This window comes from Anas acuta, chromosome 6 (assembly GCF_963932015.1).
Source record: "Anas acuta chromosome 6, bAnaAcu1.1, whole genome shotgun sequence".
In the NCBI taxonomy this organism is placed as follows: domain Eukaryota; kingdom Metazoa; phylum Chordata; class Aves; order Anseriformes; family Anatidae; genus Anas; species Anas acuta.
The window spans coordinates 13,393,593-13,419,223 of NC_088984.1; the positions used below are offsets into that span (position 1 = coordinate 13,393,593).

Here is a 25,631-nt window from a genome sequence, read left to right on the forward strand (position 1 = left end):
GTTAAGTCTGGGACTACTGTGATAGTCAGACCTACCTTTATAATAGCAACTTGTTCTAAGAAAGAAACCTTTCATTTCCAAGAGTTCTGAAGTGCTAGGGGTATTTCTGGGTTAAGGCTGCTTTATAAATGCAGTGCTGTAATAATCAGGATGTTTTTAATCCAGGCTGCTTTTACTGCTGTTTTTTGGGGAGGGAAACAGTAATAGTAGAAATAGGTTCTATACAGCATGCTAGTAAATTACTGAGTATGTACAATGTAAATCATAATTAAGCTGCAAGTCCCTACTGGAAGCTAGAGGTTTCTGTGAACTGTTTCATATCGTTTGCATGCCGGGGATGCTGATCTAAATTCTTAGTGTGGTTTGTGTGTGTGTAATTACCTAAACAGTTCTTCTTTGTATTCAGCCATATCAGCTGACATCAGGGTTATTAATTTCTTCCTGGGAAGGCTGTAGTACCAACATAATTGGTCTTTACAAAAGAAAAATAAATTGGGGAAAAAAAAATACACCCTGCCCCCCACTTGTGTGCACATACACAGTTTCATCCTACCATAGGCTTTCTTTTGCTATGAGTAAAGGTCTGCAATGTCAGTTCTTACAGTATGGCTCAGTAATATGCCTCTCACCTTTCCAAAGGTCCACTCAATTTAATACTGTGTCTAAATTACATAATGCAATCTTTATAAGCAGGGATCGTGGGGAGAAGAGAGGAGGGAGACTAGGCAAGTATAAGACAAAATCAAGGAGACTGCCTTTTATCTAGTCTATCCTAAACTGATTTTCTTGTATTGTGGGTAGTTCCTCTTTTTCCCAAACCATGCTACCAGATACAGAGAGCTGGGAATCCAGGGAGCAGATCTCCTTGAAGACCAAAGGAGGAAAGTGTTCAGTACCTGCCTTAGCCTGTAATTTGTTACTAGATACCTGCTGTACAGTGGAGATGCACTTCCCTTTGTCTCTCTCTTACTGAATGCTTCCCTGGAAAGCTTTCCCTTTTGAACATTGCCACTTTCAACTCCAGTTGAGCTTTGGCCTTCCTTGTTATATCCCTGAATGCCTAGGGAACACTTCTGTATTCTTCCTTGGTAGTCTGATCCTGCTGCCACCTTCTGTATACTTCCCTTTTGTGTTTGAAGTTCCGCATCCAGCCAAGCTGGCCTCCTCCCATGCCTGCTTGTGCTCTAGCACATCGGGGTTGTTCTGCATTGAGATTGTCCTTGAAGGGTGGCCTCCTTCCTCAGTTCCCATTCGCTGCAAGAAAACCTCCAAGGGATTTTGCCTACTGGAGTTCTGAGTTCAGGTGTCTCTTAGGGATTGAGTTAGACCTTATTGGTAAATGTTACAATCCTGAGTCTCTTCCTAGTGGTTTCAGGCTTAACAGCCAGCTGAGCTCACTCTGTTTGAATTATGGAGTAGGGTTAAAAAAAAAAAAAAAAAAAAAGGTTGGGGGGGAGAGGGGGAGGAGTGTAGCTTTCACCTTTTCATTTTCTGTGAGTGATCAGAGGAAGTCATTTTCTTAGCAGAAGAGGAAAAAAGAGTAAATGATGGTAGAATAATTTGCATTTCTTTTCAGTCTGTTAGCATGCTAAGCAAATCTGATCTGCTGTAAAGCATGCACAGTTCAGTTTTTGAAAAAGATGTGTATTAAAATGTTCCTGAAATTGTACTGTACCCCAAAATTTTAGAAAATTGATTGTAACATGCTTTTGGTTATATTAGACTATTTAGGTAGTAGTTAATGTCTTTATCTATTTCCACAGTTGGAATGCTATGACTATCTATGACTAGTGGCTATCCCATTCAGCAAATTTAGGACCTGTACCAAATTTAGGACCTTGTTTGTCATAGTTGCTAAGAAAATTGCTGCATTGCCAATGAAATTGTTTGATTTCAATAGATAAGTGGTAGCCCCTTTTACAGATCATGACAAGTTCCAATTGCAATGTTCTATTAATAATTAAAAAACAGCAACAACCGCTCCACCAAGAAAAAAAAAATCACAGGACAAAGTTATAACTTTTTTTCCTAATAGCACAATTAGGAAAGAAAAAAACAGATGCAAGCATAATTTAAAGGCTAATAACCATATACCTCCTCTATATTATTGTTGAGAGAGTTTCTCTCTACAGATTAGGACATCCGCATTTGGTTCCTGCTGTGAATAACTTGCTGGAGAAAAGTCTTCATTTGGCTATGTTAAGAAAATTTATATTTTCTATATATTATATATAATTGTCTCTATTTTAGGTGTCTGTTAATATTTGGCTCCTCATCTTTTCCAATATAGAGTTTTTTTATTCAATATGCAAGTAGTAATTCCAGCAGTTTCTGAGGTTTCCTCTGTGTTCTTAAGGAATAAGTTCATCTAACAAATTGTAGGACCATCTTCACTGTCATATTTTTTTTTTTCCTTGGTAGCTTTACTAAGCTAATATAATAACTTGAAGTGGAGAGACTATCAGTTCAGATTAGTAACAGTGCTCTGTATAAATGTGCAGTGTAACAGGTTAACTGTAACCTCTGAAGAGTTTGCTATACAATTTACCAAAATCTAACTCTTATCCAGATTCTCTTTTGCTCTGAGTTTCATTAAAATTGTCAGTGAAATCAGGTTTGAGTGAGACAATGTTGGAATTGAGCATCTTACAGTTTGCAGTATCACACTGAATATTCCTTTTCAGATTCACCACAAAAAAAAGTTGCTGCTTTTTCTTGTTACAATTGTAACATTGCTTTTATTCTTGACCAAAATAATATTCCTGTAAATTAAACAAAGGATATGCACAATCCAAGTATTATTATTTTTTTTTAAGTATATAATTAGGTTATGGTGGAAATACGACTTACCTTTTACCATTTAGCATAATTAGCTTTAAACTGGCCATCCAAAATTGTCTGGAATTATTGTCAGCATCTCACATGTTTATAGACAATCTACAAGATGAAAATATCTGTAGGCTGATTTTTCCTGTGATGCAATATTTCAAATGACTATTCCTGCTTACGGTGTGGTGGGCTTTTTGCTGTTTTTGTTTCCCTTTTTGTTTGCCTTTTTTCCTTATCTTCATGCTTATACCTTGTCCCAGATATTTTACTATTTAACAATTTCTGGTTTTATCTTGAGATGAGGAAGAACATAGAGAAATAATGTCTTTCAGGAATCAGATGGAGTTGATAGGTTGTGTGTATGATTTTTGTTTTTAATTCTAAAGTATAACAAAAGAGGTCTCAAAAAAGAGGATTTCAGATTGGGATGACTTGAAGATAGAATAGCTCTTTGGGTTTAGGAGCTGGGAAAATACAAAATTGAGCAACTGCCTTGCATTTAGGATAGAAATAAGTAAATTCGATAGGTAATTTAGATATATGGCTTACTAATTTCAAATAATGCAAGTTATTTTATATAATCTTTAATCTCTTATTTCTGTATATAGAAATTTCATGGTAATGAAATGAAATCTGTCCTCTAGAAAGTATATTTTCAGTAGGTATATTTAAGCCTTTAACCATGATGCAGTACATTAAGTGTTTAAATATTCTGGTTTTATTTTTCATTTAGGTTGAAGATTGTAAAAATTTCTTTCAAGTGCAAGCAGTTTTTTATTCAACTTAGGAAGGAATTGGTGAGTACTGTTTTAAATTTGGTCTCAAAAATGAGCAATGAAATTTCTCAATACTGCATGTCTGTATTTGATACTATGTTGGTTCTTGCCTTTAACTACAATTAGAACTCCATTTTCATCCAATTCCTGGTTATTTTCATTGTCAAATGGGCCATCACAATGTTTTATAAGACTTCTTTCATTTGGTTTGCCTAAATACTTAGTTTTACATTTGTATGCAGGGAATAATGATTGCTTATATAATGCAAAGGTTGAAAGTAAATCAATACTATATTTAAATTTCAGAAGAAAGCGAGTTAGAATTAAAGGCAGTACTTAATGCTGCTTCACTTGTATATCTGCTTGTAAGTGTTTGATTAAAACATGCTGATTTGTATTATTCTGATTCAGTAATACAAGTCGGCTTTATTACTTATATTTAAATGGAAGAGAAGAATGTCTTTGCAGTTTAAAATTACATATGGTAATTGTTTTATGCATAATTCTCTATTTGTTAGAAGAAAATTGAAGCTTTATGTGAAAAATATGTATGTTTTTCTACTTGTGGAGTTTGCTACCATATGAAACACCACAGGACCATTGAGCATTTAATTTGGCAAGAAATGGATTGGTGCATGCCTCCAAGAGATAAGAATCTAAACCCTTACAGACATATCACTGGGGGAAAAATTAATTAAAAATATGGCTATGTGATTAACTCATCAGATTAGTTAGGAGGTTTTGTACAGTTCTTACTTACAGCTGAAAAGATTTGAAGACCTAAAGTGCAGAGTTGCTAACTGGATAAAAAAAGAGGTTCTGGGGAGAAATGCATCCCTCAGTGTTATAGGACTGTTCCAGATTCAGAGGCAATATGGTTAAACAACAAAAAGGGAAGGAAGAAACAGCTGTTACATCAGAACAGGCCAATGGCTTGTGACCAGCAAGAGCATTGAAACCAGGAGTTGAACTGTGTAAAAGAGATCCTTTAGAAGGAGTCCTGGGAGTTTGAAGTTCTTCACAGATGGAACTGCCTAAATACAGACACGCCGTACATTAGCTGCCAGGAGAAGTTTGACACTTGTGCTTGGAGCAGCAGGAGTAGCTATCAGCCCAGAAGTATGGGAACAGGAGTTAGAGGGAGTTAAACAAGCGTTTTGGAGAAATTGTGTGGAAAGAAGTGAACTTTGGCTATTACATGAAATAAATGGAAGTATCTCTTGATATAGGCAGAAAAATGGTAATGATGCAGAAAGGGGAAGGGGAGTATTTCATCATGGTGACACAGGATTTTTTTTAATACCAGGGAGGAGCTACAGGCAAGTTCCCAAAGGCAAACTGATTTCTGGCAGCCCAATGATCAAATTATGTTTTGATATATAACTTTAATATGTAAAAAATTCTGCATATAATTGGAAGCAATATAAAGATAACTTCCGTATCTTGTACTTTCTGTTGCTTTTTAATACCCTGCATATTGCTACTTGCACCAGAATGGGGTTGGTATATGCAACTAATGTCATTTCTCTTCTGAGATATCTTATCTAAGGCAACAAATTAAAAAGTCTCATACTGTTCTTCTTTATGTATCAGATGAAAATTGATGGCAAGAACTTCATTTTCATTCATTCCAAGTCATGAATATCTTAAGATCAAAGCTCAAATTTGGCTTCCAAAGAAGGCATACTTAAACTTCTTAATCACATCTAATATTAAAATTGTTATTTCCAGAGTTAGTTTCCCTGAGTAGACTCTGAGGATAAGATTCATCTCACCTACATTCAGCTTCAGTTAGGTTAAAAGGAACATACTTTCATAATATTTAGCGTACCAAAACTAATCATTAAACTTCCTCTGTAGTAACCAGGATACAGGCAAAGGGTGAAACTTGTTGCATGAATTGGAAGCATGTTTTAGGATGGGTCAAGTTGTTCTCTGGTGGTGTATAGTTTTTTTCCCTTTCCCTTCTTTTTTAACAATAAAGGGAGGCTAAATGGCTCCTTTCTGGTAGCAGAAACAAGGTGAAATAAGTCCGATTACGCATTTTGTAAGTAAGATATCTCTGGTCTAGTACTTAGAGTGTTTATTTAAAAGCACGGGTTTTCAGTATAGCAGTGAAAACACATTTGTGTCATGTTGATGGTATATTTCAAAGTTGTGTGTAAGTATGAGATTTTACAGCTAAGCAACCATATTTATTCTAATGAAAAGCTGAGATGCTATATAGGATATTAAAATGGTGAACTTGGGAGAAAAAAAATTCCAGTGTTTTTTCTAGACTGTATGGGTTTTGAGTAGTCTGAAATAGGTATTTTTCAAATACTGCTAATGAGTGTTCAGAGCTTTTAATTGCAATTGTCCTTGAAAGTGCAAGCGCCTTATCTTTTAATCACTTATTACATTTATTCCCTGACTTGGCATTGCTTACAGGCATCAACATAAGTAAAGAATTATTTGACTGCTTCTTAGTAGATTATATCTGTGTTCTAAATAAATCATTTACAGGAAGTGAGATGAAGCAGTTTAATGTCAAAGTGATTTTCCAGTGGTAGTATAATACATTCTTGAATTAAAGTTGGTTGTGTAGTCTGTCAAGTATATAACTGAAGCACACACACACTGGAGTAGATTTTCTTTTCCATTTTGTTTAGGATTGGGGCAGGATGGGGGGGGTGGGAAGTGTTACACGTACAATTTCTTCACCCAACAGTGGAAGCCCTCTAAGCTGTAACTGCAGTTGCTGTTTTCTACCCTGGACTTTGCATCACTGTATTTTTGCTTATTCAGCCTGTTCCTTAAGCTGCTTCTCTTGCACACTTTGAAGCTGTTCAAGAACTATTCAGTATATATTAATTTCTTTAGATGTTTCCTGTAGTTTTTTCGGTGTTAGGTGATTGCACCCTTAGCTGCAGTAATGGCAACAGTCAGCATCAAATTTCTGATGCTGTCCAGCATACTTTAGTAGTCTTTATTCTTGACAGCCAAATAAGCAGTTCAGTGTGTTCCTTTGTTCTTTTAGAGCCCAGATATCCACTGATAAATTACTCGAGTTTGTAACAAAACAGCATCATGGATTTTGTCCCTGACAGAGACCTGGCTTCAGTGTATGAACAAAAATTTCCTTATTATACATCATGTTTCTGAAATTTGTGCCCCACCTGACTTTTAGAAAGAACTTGGGCGAGATTCACAAAGCGATCTATGGGTTTATCTGCCAAAAGACATATTTGAACTGAAGTAACACCAGCTTTTGTTAGATGCCGAGCCGATTGTTTCCTAATCCTATCTAAGTTTTTGCCATTGGGTTGAATGAATAGCTGATACTACTGGCACAATCTGTGTTACATTTTAAGCTTTCACAGGACTTTTGTCTACTGTTTGTGGAAGAAGGAATATCTCAACTCTATGGGGCATCTGCTTATAAAGTGCTAGTCTTTGTTCTCTTGGAGATGGGGGTGGGGAGTTACTGCTTTGTCCTGGGGTATTTCTTTGTTTAGGAAAAGGGAAGGAGACCCACTGGAGAATTTATTTTTTTCTAATTCACTTTCTCTCCTGAGCAGTAAGAGATCTGCTTTTAAGTCCATACGTCAAATCAAGCAAAGGTGGGTTTGAATGAATGTGGCTACCCAAGGCAAATGTTCAGGGACTAAGCTGCTGTATGCAAGAGGCACAGCAATATCCATGCTGCTTTTTTTTTTTTATTTATTTTTTGTCTTCTAATAAAAGGCTTCACAAACATGGTTTAGACTTCACTTTGCGCTTTTCTTTCCAGTGTTTCTTCTTAGATAGTATAGGTAACTTAGATAGTCAGCTAACCTGACACACAGTGTGCATTTTAAAGGTTATGATTTAAATGAATTTACATGGTATTTGCCTCCCCTATGGTTTCACCCGCAGGCCCTGAGCCTCTGATCACCTGTATTGCATCCCAACTGCTTCCCTGTTCCCCCCCTGAGCAAGCTAACTGGTTTCCTCTCTCTAATAGGAACCACGGGCACAATTAGTGAGGTAGTTATTTCAGATGAGAACCCAACTGTGACTCCCTGAGGTAGTCTTCTAACACTGTCTCAACAGACCTACAACCCTGAAATATCTCTGACATCTCACAGAGCATTCGGCATCTTCCCTGAGCCTCACACTATAATGCAGCCCCTAAGAATGTTTTTATAACCCTTGTGTTATTTTAATGCTTTTGGCTGAATTACCAACATTAACAAATGTGGTCCTGGGACCTTGTTCTGAGCCCAAATTGATCCAGGCCTATTGTTCTTCAGGGAAAACCAGGGTAATCTGCTCTAAGTCCTGCTACCAGTCAGCAGCAGAACTGGGGCCTGCACCCTAGCAGCATCAGCAAAGATAAGTTTCAAGTGCCCAACTTATAGAGAACCTGTGAGGGCAGATAGGAACAGCATTGGTGCGCTTAGGGACCCGTATCTTATATTCTTCTTTACCCTAAAGATTGATTCCTGGCTGTAGCTGAAATGAAGGGCAGGGTCTGAGAATCCTTTCTCTCTGCGCTGCAATGAAAGCTTTAGAAGCTATGAATAGAACTATTGTTAAGGTACCTTTAAAGCTCTAACACGCCAAGTTCCTGTGAAAGTGCTGTTTCGCATTACAATTAAGCTGATCTAGCTGCAGCTCCTTCTCATCATGCTTACCAGCTCCTCCTTCATGCTTCATGTCTGATGTGGTGATCAGATGGTGACATGAGAACCAGATCAGCTCATTCTCTGGAATATAAACTAGGGAGAACAGCAGGATTTTTTTTCCCCAACCCATAATTATAGTGCTTTAAGAGTGACATGAAAAATGCACGGTCATCAGTTCACATAACTTGTCAAACTCTCTTTTCCAAGAATGTAAAAAGCTGACAGAGCACTAGAATTTGCTACGTCATAAGAACTTTCTGTTGGGATCTAAAATCTTAGCTGGTTCATCCTTTGGATCTTGACGATGCAAGCCATAATTTATATAAAGATACTGTCTTGTAGGATAGAAATGTATTTTGCTTATAATGTTGTTATATATTTTGATTTTGGGGAAAGCCTTTTTTAACTGTACAGATCATGATGTACATGATCAGTTTTTAGTTTATTGCCTATAATTTATTGAATTTCATCAGTAGATATTTATAATTTGCTGTTTACTTTTATAATCCGGTTTATTCTTTACTCTAAATTCATCGTGTGACAGAAAGCACAGTGTCTTTCTTAGCCATTAGTCCTACTGACTTCCCAGATACAACACTGCTTGAACAGTGCTGGGTCTGTGCCCCAGTATCTCAGCAAATCTGAAAGTGAGTAGTCCAGCAAAATTAGAGTTAGAAAAGGGGTTTACTGCAAACTAAAAGCAATGAAAGTATGCTAAATATTGCAGAAGATTTAGTAATGTGAAAAGAAAGCAGTGTGCTGATGTTTTCTGGCCTATAAAGTTTGTAATCAAGCTCCCTCAACAGGCAGAATAGCTGAGCTTGCTTTGCAACTTTGCTTGTCTTTCCTTTAGTAGGAACCCAATTTACTAATTTATTAATTGTTCTTGAGAATTAAATTCTTAATCTCAACTGTAGAAATCTTGAAATGTTGCCTTTGAGTTCTCTGGTCACAGGAGTTTATTGATGCAGTTTGGGTCCTGCCTTTTGAAACCGTTTCATCCCATCTAGACTTGTTTCAACACTGAACAGTATGTTAACCTTCGGACAGGCTCATTTAAAAATAAATAAAAAAATAAATAAAATGGCTACAGACTTAAGAGTTTTCTTTAAAGGCATTTTTAAGAGCCTTCCCACCCCCCTTCTTTTTTTTTTTTTTAAAAAAAAAAAAAGGGCTTATAATATATAAAGTTAATGTAAAATTAGAGAACCTCTTCAAAAATAATATATTTTTAAAATGCAAATTGTGTTTATCTTTATTTCAAATGTAACTGTGAATAATTATCTGAAACCCTTTTTTTTTCCCCACTTCTAGCATGAATCTAGAGAAACATTACTGGGTTTCAATATGGTGAACTACCGAGCGTGTAAGAATTTATGGAAAGCTTGTGTTGAACATCACACGTTCTTCCGTTTGGACAGACCGCTCCCCCCTCAAAAGAACTTTTTTGCACATTATTTCACTTTGGGTTCAAAGTTCCGGTACTGGTAAGTGCTGGTTTGTTTGAAATATATGGGAAAACATAAAAGAACAGGTAACTCATAAATAAACACAGGGAATTACCTAGAATTTAGGTTAAACAGTGTCATCGTTCAAATGGCTTTTGAATCCTGCAACTGTTCCTCTCACTTCTTGGCATGAGTCAGTAATTTTCTGAAATAATTTGAAAACGCAATTGTTATATTAGCAGTTGTTATCAAGCTAATACTTTGTAGCTGTCTCTCAGGCTGCATTTCTTTGCCTGCCTACCTGCTGGGTTATGTTTATCTTTTTTTTTTCTTTCTAAAAAATGTTGTTTCAGAACTTCAAAGTGTTTGGCCTGGTGTTTTTGAAAGCTGATGGATCTCAGATCCTGCATGCAGCAACAGCAACAAAACAGACCTAAATAAAGATCAAATAAAAATCAGTGAAGTGAAGCTTGTACAAGTAAAGCCCACTTAAGCAAGATGCATACAAATAAGCAACTAGATGAAGACAAAAGACATGTATGCTCGGCACCAGAAGCAGAAGTTTAGAAAATAAGGGTGGAATGAAATCCATAATTTTTAAGGATGAAATTGATATAATAGGCAAAAAGCACGAAGAATGACAGAGGCATAACTATAATTCCCAAATATGATTTGTATTGTAATGCCAGTGAATGGTATGGTTTTTCAAAGTGTTTTATGTTTTAAAAGAAAAAAAAAAACAACAAGCTAAGTAAAGTAACTGTGTTAACTGTCTCTGCAAGTGAGGCAGAATGCCTATGGTTTAAATTGTGCCTAAACTAGGGAGTAATGGAGCTACTACTAATCAGCTGTCTAGAATGGCAACAGTGTCTGTGACGTACAAAGGGAGATGATGAAAAGCTAGGAAGCACAATAATGGGCTATTTCTGTTACATTTGTGAATTGCATAAATGTATAAAAAGGAAAGTAATTGAGAGGCTAAATTTTATACCATCTGTTTCTTTGACCAGCGTTCACAGCATCCATTTGAGAAACAGCATTCTGCGATCCTGAACTGTATTTGAGACTGGTTTCAGTGTTACTGTCATGAATCTGGGGGAGCTTTTTCATTTCTGTAAAGATTCTGAATTTGAATCATCATGGTTGCTGTAGCAGAATAGCTCTTTGATGATGACATTCAACTTATGTTAATGTAAGATGAAAAGGGAAACTGTATAAAAATGAGGAAGGTCATTAAAGTTAATGAAGCAGCCAAAAGGCTAGAATTTCTGCACGTAGTTTGAGAGCTTGTTTAGAGACAGCATAATAGTAGTAACATTGCACACAAGGAGAGGTTAAGGGCACTGGGCTTGTTTAATCTGTTAAAGAGGAAGCTAAGGGAGGCTTTGGTAATAAGCCTAGAGCTAATTCAAGGTCAGTTTCAGAAATGATGGAACCAAACCTGTGCTGGTGATACAACAAGGACGTTACACATTTGCCTTGAAGATTCAAATTGGACGCGTTCATTTGTTTGTTTTATTTTTTTTATTTTTGCTGGTTGAGTAATTCATTACTGGAACAAGTTACCCAGAGAGGTTGTGGAATCTCTGTTTTTGGAAACTTTCAAAACTTGGCTAGACAAAAACCATGGCCAGACAAGATTTAGTGTTAGCAGGAGGTTAGACTAGAGCCTCCTAGCCAGCATTTCTGTAATTAAAATGAACTAATAAAATTCTGAACTGCCAGGGCTAGACAGAGTTATCTCCACTTCTGAAAGAAATCAGGGGTATGAAATTGTTGAACTATTAAATATTTTATGCAATTAGTTATTGGACTAAAAGGTTCTAATGCAGCAAATTTTAAAGTTTTAAAAAACAACAAAAACCCAACAAACTTCCAGGAGGGATCAAAAAGACTACTGATGAGAAAATCTGACTTCTGTACACTGTCCTTTTATTGTCAAAGTGGCACTCACTGTGTTCCTTACCAACGCCTAGTTGATGAAGTTAAGCTGCCAAACAGAGCACAGAGCTTTCTTGTATATTAGCAACTGATTTAACGAGGTGGGAAACAACAATTAGGTCCAATTTTCATAACGAAGGGAAGTTCCCAGTCATATGCGGTTTTGTAGTAAAAAGCTAAGATGACTAGAGAAAGATTATTTGGTATGTCACAGTGAAGAATGAGTAGGCAATAAAACGGCAGCTAAAGTTGAACGTCCAAAAAATGCAAAATAATGTATATAGGAAGAGAGAGGAGGAACGTCAATTATATAAATAAGCTATTCCTGTCTTGAAGCTTTGTGTGTAGTTCTCTGAAAACATTGAATGAATTATTAGTAGGAGGCAGTGCAAATACAGTGTTAGATTTCTTGGAAAAAAAAAAAAAAGCTACAGTAAAAAAGGTTTGTGTTTTGTTACTGTTGTTGTATTTTGTTTTGTAATTCTGTTTAAGTAGAATTTCCCATGTTTCAATTGTTCCCACTACCTCTTGTCCTGAGAAGAGTGTGTTTGTTGTCTTTACTCCCCCAGTACTCATTTATTTATACAAGTTGATTTGATTCTTCTGAGCCTTCTCTTCTTGAGGTTGAACAGCCTGTTCTCTTAGCCTCACCATGCATCAGATGCTCCAGACCTTTAATTGCCTTCGTGACCCCTTTGCTTGACTCACTCCAGTATGTCCGTGCATCTCTTGTCCCGTGGAGCCCAGAAGTGGACACATCTCTCCAGATGTGGTCTCACCAGTGTTGAGTAAACCCGCTTTCCAGCCAGTTGGCCCCTGGTCTGTTGCAAGGGTTGTTCCTTGCCAGGTGCAGGTCATTGCATTTCTCTCTACTGAATTTCATGAGGTTCCTGTTGGCCCATTTCTCCATCCTTTACGCATTCATTAGGTGGATTCTGAAATTCTTTCCAAAGGATGTTGTGGAGCCTAGAAATCTAAATGAATTCCAAAAAGCACATAGAAAACAGATGGAAAGTCTTGCTCCCAATCACAACACAGACCAGTATCAGACTTGGAAGGTCCACTGTCTGGACTGGAGTATATATGGGGAGATATATGAAGCTGGAGTATATATGGGGAGAGAAATCTTTTGTTTGACTCGTTCTTTATACTCTTTCCCTAAAAGCAGCTGCTACTGGGCATTGCCTGGGGTAGAGGGATGTTTCCATCTAGCTCCAGTTTCTAATTCTGGCTTTTATATCTGGTGTACAAGATTCAAACCTAAAGTGCTTACCATCTTATTTCCTAATTATATTGTATTTAACGCTGTATTAGGTCTGTAATGTGGATATGAAAAAGACTAATTATTCTTTGATGTCATATCAATGTAAATGTCCCTATAACGGACAGAGAAGAGCATCAATGTAATTTTGCTATCCTTTTAGGTCGTGTATATGCATTCTCTGGCTGTGCCATGATATGAAGTAATAAAGGAGAAAGTGGTTACAAGGAGAGTTTTTGCTGGACCCTAGACACCAATGCTTAACTTCTGATAGACACGAACACTGCATTGTTTTCCAGAACAAATTACGAAATATGAGGGATTTGACACAGAACATCTGGTCTTAAATGAAGAGTCAGCAAGTTCCAAGTTCTTAGTTTGTATTTGATAAATTGTGTAGCAGAATAGAATCCTGATGTGCTTATTTAATTTCTTAATGATATTTTGCTAAACTAAGTAGCAACTAAGTTTTTGACAATTCAGGGAATAGTCTAGGAGAAGTACAGAGGAGATGCCATTACTTTTCATTGTGGCTACAACAGGAAAGATTATAGTCTGGAGTGTTATCCAAAAGATACAAGCAGAACTTGCTTGTTGCTTTGGATAGAAGAAGGATGAAAAGAGAAGGCTTTTGTTATGCCTAATGTTAATTGGTCTTTGTTACAGCTACACTCTAATATGAAAGAAGACTTATACTTAACCAACTGCTGTCTAAACTGGGACTGTATTAATGCTAGTGCGATTGCTTGAGCATGACTGGAAGTAGGATTTAGGACTTTTTGTTGAGATGGTTCAGTTTTAAGCAGGAAATTGATATCCTAACTTGGTGGCGTTTAATATTTCTTGTTTTGTTTTCTAGTGGGAGAACAGAGGTCCAGTCTGTACAGTATGGTAAAGAAAGAGCAAACAAAGACAGAGTATTTGCAAGGTAAGCAATTAACATTGGATCAGTACTGGATCAGTAAATCTTCTGTTTATACCTTCTAAGATGTTACGGTGTCATTGTTTGCTGGTTTTAAACACATAAAATAGAGTAACCTTTATTCACTGTTGCTGGTGGTATGACTTAACTATCAAAGAGGTTAACGTTGATGTGGGAGGATGTCTTTGGGATAGCCAGAAGTGGAAGGGAATCTCGTGTCAAGACAATCAGTAAGAGTATTCTTTAATATTTCCTCATTTTATGTATTTCCAGAGAAAATGAGAATGGCCTTCCATCTGAGTAGTTTGTAGTTATATCTATTAGCCCTTTTTGTGCTGTCTTTATTGCAAAGAATGATTTCTAGCTGTTCTATTAAAACATTGAGTTAGTGGATATGTTTCATCCCTGATATTTCAACCTCTAACACAGTGAATGCATACTTTCTTTAGAAGAAGTTGTGGTGGATGTCTGTCTCGATGGGACTACAGTGATAAAACTGTTCTCAATAAGGTACTTTAGGATGAAAATTGAGACTGAGTGCACTGCTTCTGAAGCTGTCACAGAGTAGCTGGCTAACCACAGAAGCTGTTTGTGTGTTTCAGGTTCCAGAGGGGATTAGTGATCAGGAGAAAGCAGTTGAGGCATAGATTTAGTTATTCATTCAAAAATGAGGATGCAGTGTTCAAAGACAGAAGTGTTGCTGCATCTATTTGGCAATAGACTCTGATCATTAATATAAAGAATCCTTATGAGCAGGGAGCATCCTCTGTGTGTGCTTTTTATCTGCTTACACTTTTACTGAGCAGGGGAATGTCTTTTAACATAGTTACCCTTTAAGGAACTCAAGTTTATGCTCACAGACTTTAAGTATCAAGCTCAGCAGTTTTTTCACAGCATTGATAGATTCTGCCTCAACCCCCTACCCCATCCCTCCCAAAGAAGCAACAAATCACCCTCCTCTATCAGAGTACTTCCCCCCCCCCCCCCCATTTGAGGGACCATTTCTGCCCAATTTCAGATGTTCTCCACATGATGACAGAGGAATTATGAAACAACATCAGTAAAATTTATTTTCTTGTGGTTGTTCTTGGAAACGATTAAGTAGCTATTAGATAACTAAAACTGAATCTTTAGCTTTAATATACTTTTGCTGATGCCCTGCCCCCAGCATTTTTTATTTTCCACTTTTTTTGTGGTATTTCTTAAATCTACTTTTTTTTTTTTTTTTTTTTCTGTTTTCCTCCTTCTCTCTTCCTTCCTCCATCCCCTCCCTCACTCCTTTCTCCCTTTGCAATATATCCTGGGTTTTTAGCTGGACACAGTACAGATACCCAGCTCCATATTAGAAGGATTTTTGGGCTGTACTGTGACATGGCCATTCATCAGGTCAATTTTCTAAGGCCAATTTGTTCTGTGTGCTCTAGACTTTTTTAAAAATCTAATTTACTCAGGGTTTCTGGTTAGATTTTTAATTGGAGTGACTTTATTACTCAGAAGGCACAACACGGTGTCAGTTAAGCTTTTTCATATTTGTTTAAAAGATGGTAATGAATCAGCTAAACGCTATGTATTTCACGTTTCACTCTGAACTTGGCAATTTCCCACAAATAAGTGAGAGGGAGGAGGGCCGGTACTTGGTTTTGAGGAACATATGCTTCATTTTAGAAACTCTATTTCAGTAGATGGCACTCTTCCCTTTGAGTCTAACCAGAGCAAGCATTGCTGGGGTCATTTGTCTTTTGTAATATATACTCTGGATAAAACTGAAACCCGTGGCTAGAATTGCTTTGATGTTTCCTCAAGTCTTTTCTGCTTTTTTTAGTTAATAAAATACTTGACTCTTCTGTCCTCTGTAATTGCATTTTCCTCTGTTTCTGTTAGACAGAGCAATACAGCATTCATCTTCAATTACCTTTCAAGTTATTTAGTAATGTTGATGACTGATAAACATCTGATTCACACATACATATGTCACAGAGTGGACTGAATTTAATGGTGTATTGTAACAAATACACCTTGAAAAGCTTTTAATAGATCATCTGCTTCTCCTCTTGTCCTCTCCAGCACAGTGTGCGATTAATGCATTTTCAATTTTAAAGATTTGTTGTATTTTAAAGGGTGAAAAAAACCCACGAAATGGATGTCATTTGTCAAACAACGCGTGCTTCAAGGAGCTTAATCTAAAAACATTGTCTTTAATTCCTTGTCTATTAAACATCTGCATTTCAAGATGAAATACTGAACAGATATTAGCCCTTGTATTCATACAGAAACTAAATTTTGCTTTTTAAGGTTTTCCAAGTATGGCGTGGGTTTTGTTCCTGGAACCTTCCTTTCTCTTTCTGAGTGTGTTCTTCTTAGACGAAGTAATTATGTCCTTGAACAGCTTTTCAACCTTTCAAGCGACAGTCTTGTTTCAGTTGGCTCATCTTTTGAAAGTTGTTATAGGTGTCATTTGCTTTTTGTTATGAAAGTACAAGTATGCTGACTTTGCACTCAGGACTTTCAGGATTGAAGTGGCCTCTTAAAAAATTGAATATTTACTGTTGCTTTTATTAGTACCATATCAGAAGATTTATTCAAGATCAGTTATGATCTGCAGGAAAATACTTATTTTCAGTGACAGTTTTAAAAGAAAAAAAAAATAGGATTTTTTTTAAAGCTGTACAGATTTAGTCTTTATTTTCCCATTCACATTTAAATAGAAGTTGCTCTATTTGAGCTAATACTGAGCTAATAAGGAAACTTTTAAATCCTTTCATCGTAAGAAAATGATACTTTTAGTTAAATTGAGATCTTATTTGAATTATCAATTTATTCTGGTATGGGAAATGGATGCTGCCACAAGTGATGTTCACCCAGCTTTCGCATGTCAAATAGAACATAGATACAGAGCACAAGGCATGGAAAAAATTACAATAACATAACATACAATAAAATAACATCAATTTTAATGAAGCAGGTGGCTTTAACCCACAGTTGTCAGGCTTAGCTCTTTGTCCTCAGGATTTTAATATAAAATTAGCTGAAGTTGTATTCATGACTTTTTTTAAATCATAAAAATGTTTTAAAATTAATTTTAAAAATGGGCCTATTACTGTAAAGGAAATAGTCTAATAAATTTGATGAATACCTTTTGTGGATGCTGCTTTGTAATTTCATGCAGCACTAACTGCAGCATTTAGAAGACTGTTGTTGCGGTTGTTTAGATTTTTTTTCATCTTCATTATAGCTATTCTCTTGGCCTCATTTGTTGCAGGATATTTACAAACCATAAAAATCTGTGAGAATTCCCAGGAGCATAATAAGGGACTGAACTTTTTCACTTCTATTATCTTTCAAGTCATGAATTGTGAGATTTCTTAAAGAACATTGCTTTCTCTGGCAAGATATTCTAATTCTGTTCAGTTCTGATGGTATATACTGAATCTGAGAGAAGGTTGTTTATACATATCATGTGATAGAGTGTGGTTATTTCAGTCGTTTGTATTTCTAAGCTGTCTATCATGAGGTTACAATCTCTGTTTCCAGAAATCCAGTCTATTTGTTTCAACCATACATTTACTCAGGTCATTTAAATTCTTCTGCTCTAAACTGTACATGTCATTTTGTGGTATATCTGCAGACTTGTGTATAATTTCAGTTTCTTTGTCTGAATCAGTAGTCACCAGTTTTGCTCAGAAATTCATTCCCTTTGCTTCTTGTCAACATACAAAGTAAGGCTGTGGCTCCAGGTTATATTTCTTTTGGGGACAGAAACGATTTAAAAGATTTCCTCCTGTATCCCCAAACAATTTTGTCTCTGCCAACTTGTGAGGATTTAGCATTTTAGCTGTGGGACCTCAAAACAAATGCTTTGAAACCTTTTGTGTACTATAGCTGAGTCAATACCACTGGTGTTACGCTATTTTTGGTTGTTATATAATTTTATCCCTGCTTCTAGTTTTTTATATTTGATATGGTATCACAGCTCCTAAGACTGTTCTTGGTTTTTGGGAGCATGTAAAGTTTTTGGTCTCTGGCCCTACTCAGATGTGATTTCTTCCAACTTTTTTTAGGAATGTTTCTGCAGATAAGCCAAAAATAACATTAAATTTGAAAACAGGTTACTCAGCAGTGCCATGTGGTGGGGTGAAGTAGAAGTATCCAGAACAAGCAGACAAATGCAGAGTTCAGAATTTCAAAGTTTCTCAAAGCATTTCAAAAGTTTTTTGTGCTTACTCTCCTCCTCCCATCTGCACTACATCATGTGAAAGTTTGAGTATTGTAATAAATTAATAGCAGAGAATAAGTGTGCAGGAGTATTTCACGATGCATGTTCAATTTTAATTAAACATCAAAACTTATTATTTCTAAGTGTTGGAAAGAGAACCAGTATCAAAAAGCCACAGCACTGAGAAGTTCAGCGCTGTGTGTGGTTATTTTTTCTTTGAAATTTCTGCAAAGACAGGAAATGGAGGCAACAAACATGAGTGGGTGGGACTCTGAGGTTAGAGCTGTTAATAAAATAATTGAAACGAACCTTTGCTGATAAACTCTGCAGTTGTTTATCATGGTAGTGGTATAATTTCTGAAAGATCAGACCATATCCACAGTAAAAGGTGAGTTTTCCTAACATTGGATTATTTCAATAAGGAAGGAGGTGCTGCTTTTTTATTTTTAAGGTTGTACTAATTTGTTGCATAGTTTGAGGAAGTTTTTCAAAATGTAGTTAAACTGATTCAAGATACGATGGGGTGAGTTGGTTTTGAAGCACTCATAAGTGATATTTTTTGAAGAAAAAAAGTTTTTTTTCCCTGTGCCCATACTTGTGTCTCTCTTCATAATTTATTTTCTGTTTATATAGGCAAGAAAATTCCCCTTTTGCTGCTATTGTGCATTTGAACCAAAACTTTCCTGTATCCACCTGTTGATTTATTTATTTTTCACTGAACGTGAAGATAGTTCAGTAGGTGTCTTTACATGTCTGTCGGTACTGTATCTTCACTCCCATGTTCACCTAATTTACCCCTGGTTATACTGTGTTCATCTGCATTTTCCCCCTAGCTAGTTTTCTAGTCAGTAGAATTTACCTCTTGGCAGAGCTGGCTTCTGGTGCTGATCTGCTGGCTGCAAACTTAGTGTCAGCAAAGTCTAGCTAATGATTGCCTTTGGTTAATAAAAGAATAATGAGCTGGTAACATTAGATATGTATTTCAGTTCTGCTGGTTTCTTTTTATTGTACTCATTCAGAACTGTTTGAATTTGCTATGTGAATAAAAATCTCTAAAGAGGTCTCAGTTGCTCATATTTGAAGCAAATTATGTAAATGAGAATATTGGTTTAATTGACTTGATATCAAGCTAATTATTTCTGAATCAAATTAATACTGCTTAAATACAGTGATCCATTCAAAGAAGCTGGATGTCTTATTTCTCAGGAAATAAACAGCTGCTATATTGTCTGCTTTCAGTTATCGATACACTGCTAGATTTTTTTCAGGTGGATTAAGACCTGAAGGAATAGGATTTAGAACAACCCATCTTGCTCAACTCTGAATTTTTTCAGCTGCTATTTAGTAAATCTTTAGAACAGCAAAACAGCATGCAACACGTGTTCAGAACTTCATCAGGACATAGGGAGGGAATAAACATAACAAAAAAAAAGTTAAAAACCCTTTACACCTAGATCACCGCTGCTTTAGTACTAAGCAATAAGACATGCACGTTCCTGTATGTGCAGATAGATTACTCAACGTGACGTTTGCTTTTTGTTTTTTAGACTTTTTTTTTTGGTAATACTGAGGATGGTCTACTTAAGGTGGTGGCTTGTATTTAACTGAATTTCTGTGAGAAGCAAAAATGTATTTGTAGCTGAAGTTCTCATTTTCAGAAGGATGTAATTTGTGTGTCAGTAGTTCCTTATTTTCTCAAAGTTCCTTCTTTCTGGGTTTGCACTTTCAGTAAATCTGTAAGGTGATAATGATAAGATGAAAATAAAGAACAGTTACCAGGTGTTTAGGGCACAGCAAAGGCAGAAGTTTTGTGATGTGGTTGTATGGAGCTGGGGAAGGAAATGGAGGAGAACATTATGCTGGTACAGTAACATGTTGTCACCTTTTTCTCCGAAGTTGGAGAACTAAGAAGAGTGTAGTGATAAAATATAAAGGCAAATGGGAACTAAAGGATTGTGACTGAAATTGAGGTATCATGGGGGACACCAATATCACTGGAGTTGGCTAATAATAGGGGAGAAATTGATCTATGTAGCATCATCAGGGTAGTAGAGGTGAAGTAAAAACTCATTAATACAAAATACAAGGACGTGTATTTAAGGGTTGTTAGAATTTTTATTGTTGGCAGAAAAATCTTCAGTTAAAAACAATAGAAAGCTGAAGTCTGGATATGTTTAGGTGCAGGATGGCTGAACAAGCCCATGTGATGCCACTTAGAGAAAGGCAACCACAAGCCTTGGATGATTCATTTGACACTGTCCATTATTAGAGGGAAAAATAGTAGTTCCTTAGATATTTAAAGGATGTACTCGAGAAATATGAGAAAGAAACAGCAGAAGAGGTGAGTATGTATCCTGGTATGACTGGAGGATGAAAAGAAAAAGTTTCCTCAATATCAAGAAATGGCAACAAATAAAAAGTGATTCCTTTCTTACAAGAAACGATGGGGATAATGACCTCAACTTGAAGGATGTTTTTGGCACAAAACTGAATGGAACCCAAAAGTAGCCACTACGAAGATTAAATAAGATGATTGCATCTCATTTATTGGTGTCAAGACATGTTCTGGAAGAAAGCGTGTGTCACCTTGAAGGAAAAACCCTCATGAGCAGACAAAGCCCAGCAGTTTGGTTGCCGTGTTCCTTATTGCCCTGCTTTCAGTTCTTCAAAGTCTTTGGGAGCTTTTTTGGACAGATGTTCACACAGCTTTATTTTCCTGAGACGGCTGAACAGTTCTGTTACTTAGCATTTTTTTTCTTTTTTTTGAGTTTGTACCTCTTGAATATTCTGTTTTAGTCAGATTCTCTCTGAGGCATTAGAAATGCCTGGTGAAGTTTTAATAGGTTCCTTTTCTACCATGTCTGCCTTTGTACCAGCCAACAGTATTTCATGACTGTATTTCACTGATGTTCTCATACAAAGTACAGAAAATGGAGTACAATATATTGAGAAGATGCAACACAGCACGTCACTACAGTTTTGCATTATTACATTTGTTTCCATATGATTTGGTTTCCTTTGATAGAATATCTAGAGTTTTGCATATGATTTGGTTTCCTTTGATAGAATATCTAGAGTTTTGTTGTAGTTAATTTTATGTAATATTGTTCTGACCTCTTATACTTTCTGGTCAATTATTTTACTTTCTTGTTCTAGATCCCCCAGTAAACCCTTAGCACGGAAATTGATGAGTGGGATGGACTGGGAAGTAGTGAGTAGGAACTCACTGTCTGATGATAGGTTAGAAACCCAGAGCCTGCCATCAAGGTCTCCACCTGGAACCCCAAATCAGTAAGTAGCATTGAATCTCTCCCTATAAGTGACTGCCTCTAATGACAGGGACCTACTTGTGTAATAAAAGGACTAATGCTTTATGGAGACAAATACCTTGACAAAATTATGTGCTGATTAGGTCTCTGGAACATTTAACTCCACGTGAGAACCTGTTCAGGGGTGAATTATAGATACTTTTCACTCAACCTCTTTTCAACTCAAACGTGTAGCATGCTACCCTAAATTTGAGCTTGATTTCTCTCAAACACGGTTAAAATTAAATTATTCAATTGGATAAGAAAAAATAATGATATCTGTGTGATATTTCAGAAATAATTAGTTCTGGATAATTTTGCTTATTAAAACTTTGAGGAAAATTACTTGATCAAAAATCCTTGCAGATTTATTTCCCTCAGTGTTTCTGCATTTATTCCCTTCAAAGCTTGCTTTTCACATGTTAGAGCTGTGTTTTATGTTAGTTATACTAGTTAGGGGAAAATAATTTCTGATTTCTTTTGGAAAATAAGCACCTTTCTCTTTCAGTGTGCTGAAACTGGCTTAAGAATCTGCATTATCCAATTTTGTATTACTTAAGCAAGATTTTAAGATTCATTGGCATTGCAGTAGATTATTCAAAAGAAGGTTGTTACAAATATCTGCAGCAATTTTAAAATTACTTTTAAAATTATATAATAAAGATGCTTATAGTATAACATAACTTAATCATTCATGGTTCAAGGCATTTTAAGAATACATGCATATGTCACAATTCTAGTTTTCAGATGGGAAAATGTTGGGTCACAGAAAGGAAATGACTCTCAGTATAATGCTTATGATTCTTCTAGGAGAAGGTGTTGGGGATAAAATGTTCGTCTTAATGGATATTAAGGTTCTTCCATGAACAAACAGGATTTTTATTCTCAGGGATTCATTTTACTTCTCATTGAGTGGACTGTCAGTTTAGTAGCCTTTTCCTTGAAAGCATTATCTTCCAGGCTTCTCTAAAAATACAAAAAATAGCCGTTTAGTGTTTTTGGAAGTGTGCAAAAAATATTTTCATAAAGAAAGTTATGAAATATAGCACGTCTATCTGACAATTGTTTCAGTGATTTTTTTGAAACCTGAAATTATTTCATAGAACTATGTATGTGAACATATGCTTTCACTGAGAGGAAAAAGTGTTTTTCTAGCATTCTTTCGTAGTGGTGTAAGACATGTAGGTTAATAATGAAATTCTTTTCACATTGCATTGCTATGCTTTCCCTTTTAGTCGAAACTCTGCCTTCACTCAAGAAGGAGCCCGGTTACGACCCTCATCAGTTGGACATTTAGTGGACCATGTGGTTCACACTTCGCCAAGTGAAGTATTTGTGAACCACCGATCTCCATCTTCCACCCAGGCTAACAGCATAATACTGGAATCATCACCGTAAGTTTTGTTGATTTGTTACTGTGTGGGAGCATACAGGGCTACTGAGGATAACAAGTCAGAAATCTATGCCACAGAGAATATAGTTTTAAATGTTTGGGTTAGGGAGAGCCAGAAAATCTAATAAAAAGGTAGCCATTGCTCAGGGGCTATTAGTGTAAGACTTAGTAAAAAATTAAATTATACAGGAGTGAAGACCTACATGTATATCTGAGGTGTTCCTAGTACAGGATTGCCATGCCTTTCCCCTTGCCCAATGTAAATGTGGGTTTGTTGTAGTGTGACCATCAGTGTCTGGATGTGAATGTAAAAGTTGGTTTCAGTAGAACTGGAGTGTATTGTTTTGCTTTAAAGTTATAAAAGTAAAGTTTGTTTTAAGTTTTAAATTCCCATGACTTTGGAAATTTTGCTTTTTGTCAAAACACAGAATTGTGAGACATACAAATTACTCAGCCAAAATACCTTGTTGGTACCCCAGCATTCCGAGGTTCTTAGTATACTTTGTACATTGTTGTAGAGTATATTTTTATTTTGTTTAAGACTGCACTGTTTTGTTTTTCCTAGCAATCTGAATATTATTGATGCTGTAAGAGTACTATGCAATGGTGATGAAAATGTAGTATTGTATATTAAGTTCAAAAGGATGACATAGCCTTTGTAGATATGAATTATAAACATCTTCCTTTTTCATGCAAGGATTTTCTTGCTTGACATAGTTGTCATCTAAAAGATTATATATTCATTTGTAATCAAAATTATTATAGCAGGTTGCAAACTAAAGGTTTTCTTTGTAAAGAATCTATACGTGAATTGAAGGAATTCTACGGGAAAAGTATTTATTTTCAAACAAACAAAAAACCTGAGTTATTAAAAGATCTGAAATGCTTGGAATAAACTGGTGGCCAGACTACGGATAAATTGGGGGAAAAATGGTGCACAATATAAAAAGATACAGCAGCAGTGTTAATATCATTTATATGTAGATACACATATAATTCTAAATTTATCCTCATAGTTTTGTGTAATCTCTATAAGCAAGGAAATTATGCAAATGGTTTCAAAACCATTTGAGAACTATAAAACAACATGTGCATAATTACATTTTTATAAACAGCTGGTATGTCTCAGGAAAAAAATACACTGGGAATGTATTTAAGGTTTTAAAACATCGCTTGGACTGTACCTTCTATTTCACTAACTTTGCATAACTTTGGGGAGGGAAATACAATAGAAAACTGTTAAGGTTTTTGTATAATAACACAAGTTACTTTATTAGCTATAATTTTACAGTCAATTGTTTAGATTTCAGAAATGAAAAAGCAGTGCTTTAGCCTAATAATAGAAAGTTCCCTTTTTTGATGGTCTTTTTAATCTATTTGTGTGGCAAGGGAATCTCAAAACTGGAACACTTGGGAATCTGTTTTTCATACTTAAGTTTTACTGTACTGAGGGCACGCAGGTTCCTTCAGTTCCAAGACAAATGAAGTCAGTTATGAGAAACTCATCTTGAATGGTAGAGTGATACAGTGGAGTAAGCAAAATTCTAAAAAGCTCTTTTATTCATATGCCTCTAGTCTAAATTTAAGTTGTAAAATATGTTCCTGAAGGTTCTTTGGATTTGTTTATTTAATATCTGATTTGTGTAAGTTACCATAGAAATGAACCTTAAAAGTAGAGAGGAAGTGGTTGTGCAAGTTACTTATGCAACTATGGGTGTTTTTCATGATTTTGCACTTTTCATGCCCTAATAGGAAAAATATTGCTCTTCCATCACTAATTTTTTTTTTCCTTTGTTGGAAGTTCAGAAGTGGAATTTAATCTCCCTCTATAGACACTTAGTATAAGGTACTTTTAAGAGTGAGGATATTACTGTCAAAAATGTGAACCGTGAGGGTTTCAGAGTCTTCTGAAAATCTCAGGTGATGTTATTGATTCAAGCTTTGGTATTTATGAATGAAAGTAGTAGAGTCACAAAGTTTATATTGACCATATAATTAAAAATGGTACTGTTTTACACTTAAAACAAACAAACAAACAAACAAAAACAACAACAAAAAAACAAAGCTATATGTTAAATATTTAGATTATTCCAAGTTGGGAGATTAGAGTAGTCCATCTGCTAATTTATTGGAAATTCCTAGTTACGGATCAAATTTGTGTGTGCAAGACAGTAAGAGTAACCTGATGGTCTGTATAGTGCTCTCTTGAAGTTTGGAGTCAATATAGCAAAAGAAATTAGATTTTCAGCGCAGTTTAGAAGGGCATTATGGGTTAGGTAGCACAGTCTTTCAATCTGCTTTTTTTGTCTTCATCCGCATGTGCTATTCAGAACAGCTTGTAGTTTATGGAGGTAATTATAACCTTAAATTCCAAAAGCACATGATATATATTTAGTTTAATGAACTTATGGGTATGTGTATGAAATGTTTGCTTAATATATTATGAAAGGTCAGACCGGATATCTGTAACAAAAATACACAAAGGTAGTCAGTGTGAGGTTTTGTGTGTTATTTTATTATGATGTAAATTGCTGAAAGCAGAAACAGAGAGCTGCTTTGCCTGCAAAACAGGCTGCTTTCACTGCCATTGTCTAAGCATTCATAAGGAAATTCAAAGCTGACTGGGCAAATATAAAGCAATGAAGTTTTTGCCCAAGGCTTGATTGTTAGTTCTCACAATTCGTTATGCTAATGTATTACAGTGCTTGCCTTGCTGCGACTAAAATGCTCATTTAAGTAACTTTTCCAATTTTTTCTATACGTTTGTATGTTCTGTAGAAATTTGTGTTTGTAGACATGTATGGACTAACATCTAGTCAAACCTAAGTTCCAACATTTACTTCTGTCGGAATCCTTTTGTGTCTTTATGAAGGTTTCCCATTCCTTTTTTA

The 25,631-nt window shown here is 35.9% G+C and overlaps 1 protein-coding gene across 6 annotated transcripts in view; it reads left to right on the forward strand.

Annotated features, from left to right (window-relative positions):
- PTPN4 (protein tyrosine phosphatase non-receptor type 4) overlaps positions 1-25,631 on the forward strand; it is a 108,221-nt gene that overhangs the window by 62,391 nt on the left and 20,199 nt on the right. For all 6 annotated transcript variants that reach the window (XR_011098094.1, XM_068687443.1, XM_068687442.1 and 3 more), the window contains 5 exons: positions 3,563-3,626; positions 9,569-9,741; positions 13,764-13,832; positions 21,196-21,330; positions 22,583-22,741. Coding sequence is in view for 5 of the 6 variants with exons in the window: in XM_068687443.1 (XP_068543544.1) it covers positions 3,563-3,626; positions 9,569-9,741; positions 13,764-13,832; positions 21,196-21,330; positions 22,583-22,741 (600 nt within the window). In the remaining variant the exon portion in view is untranslated. The remainder of the gene's footprint in view (positions 1-3,562; positions 3,627-9,568; positions 9,742-13,763; positions 13,833-21,195; positions 21,331-22,582; positions 22,742-25,631) is intronic.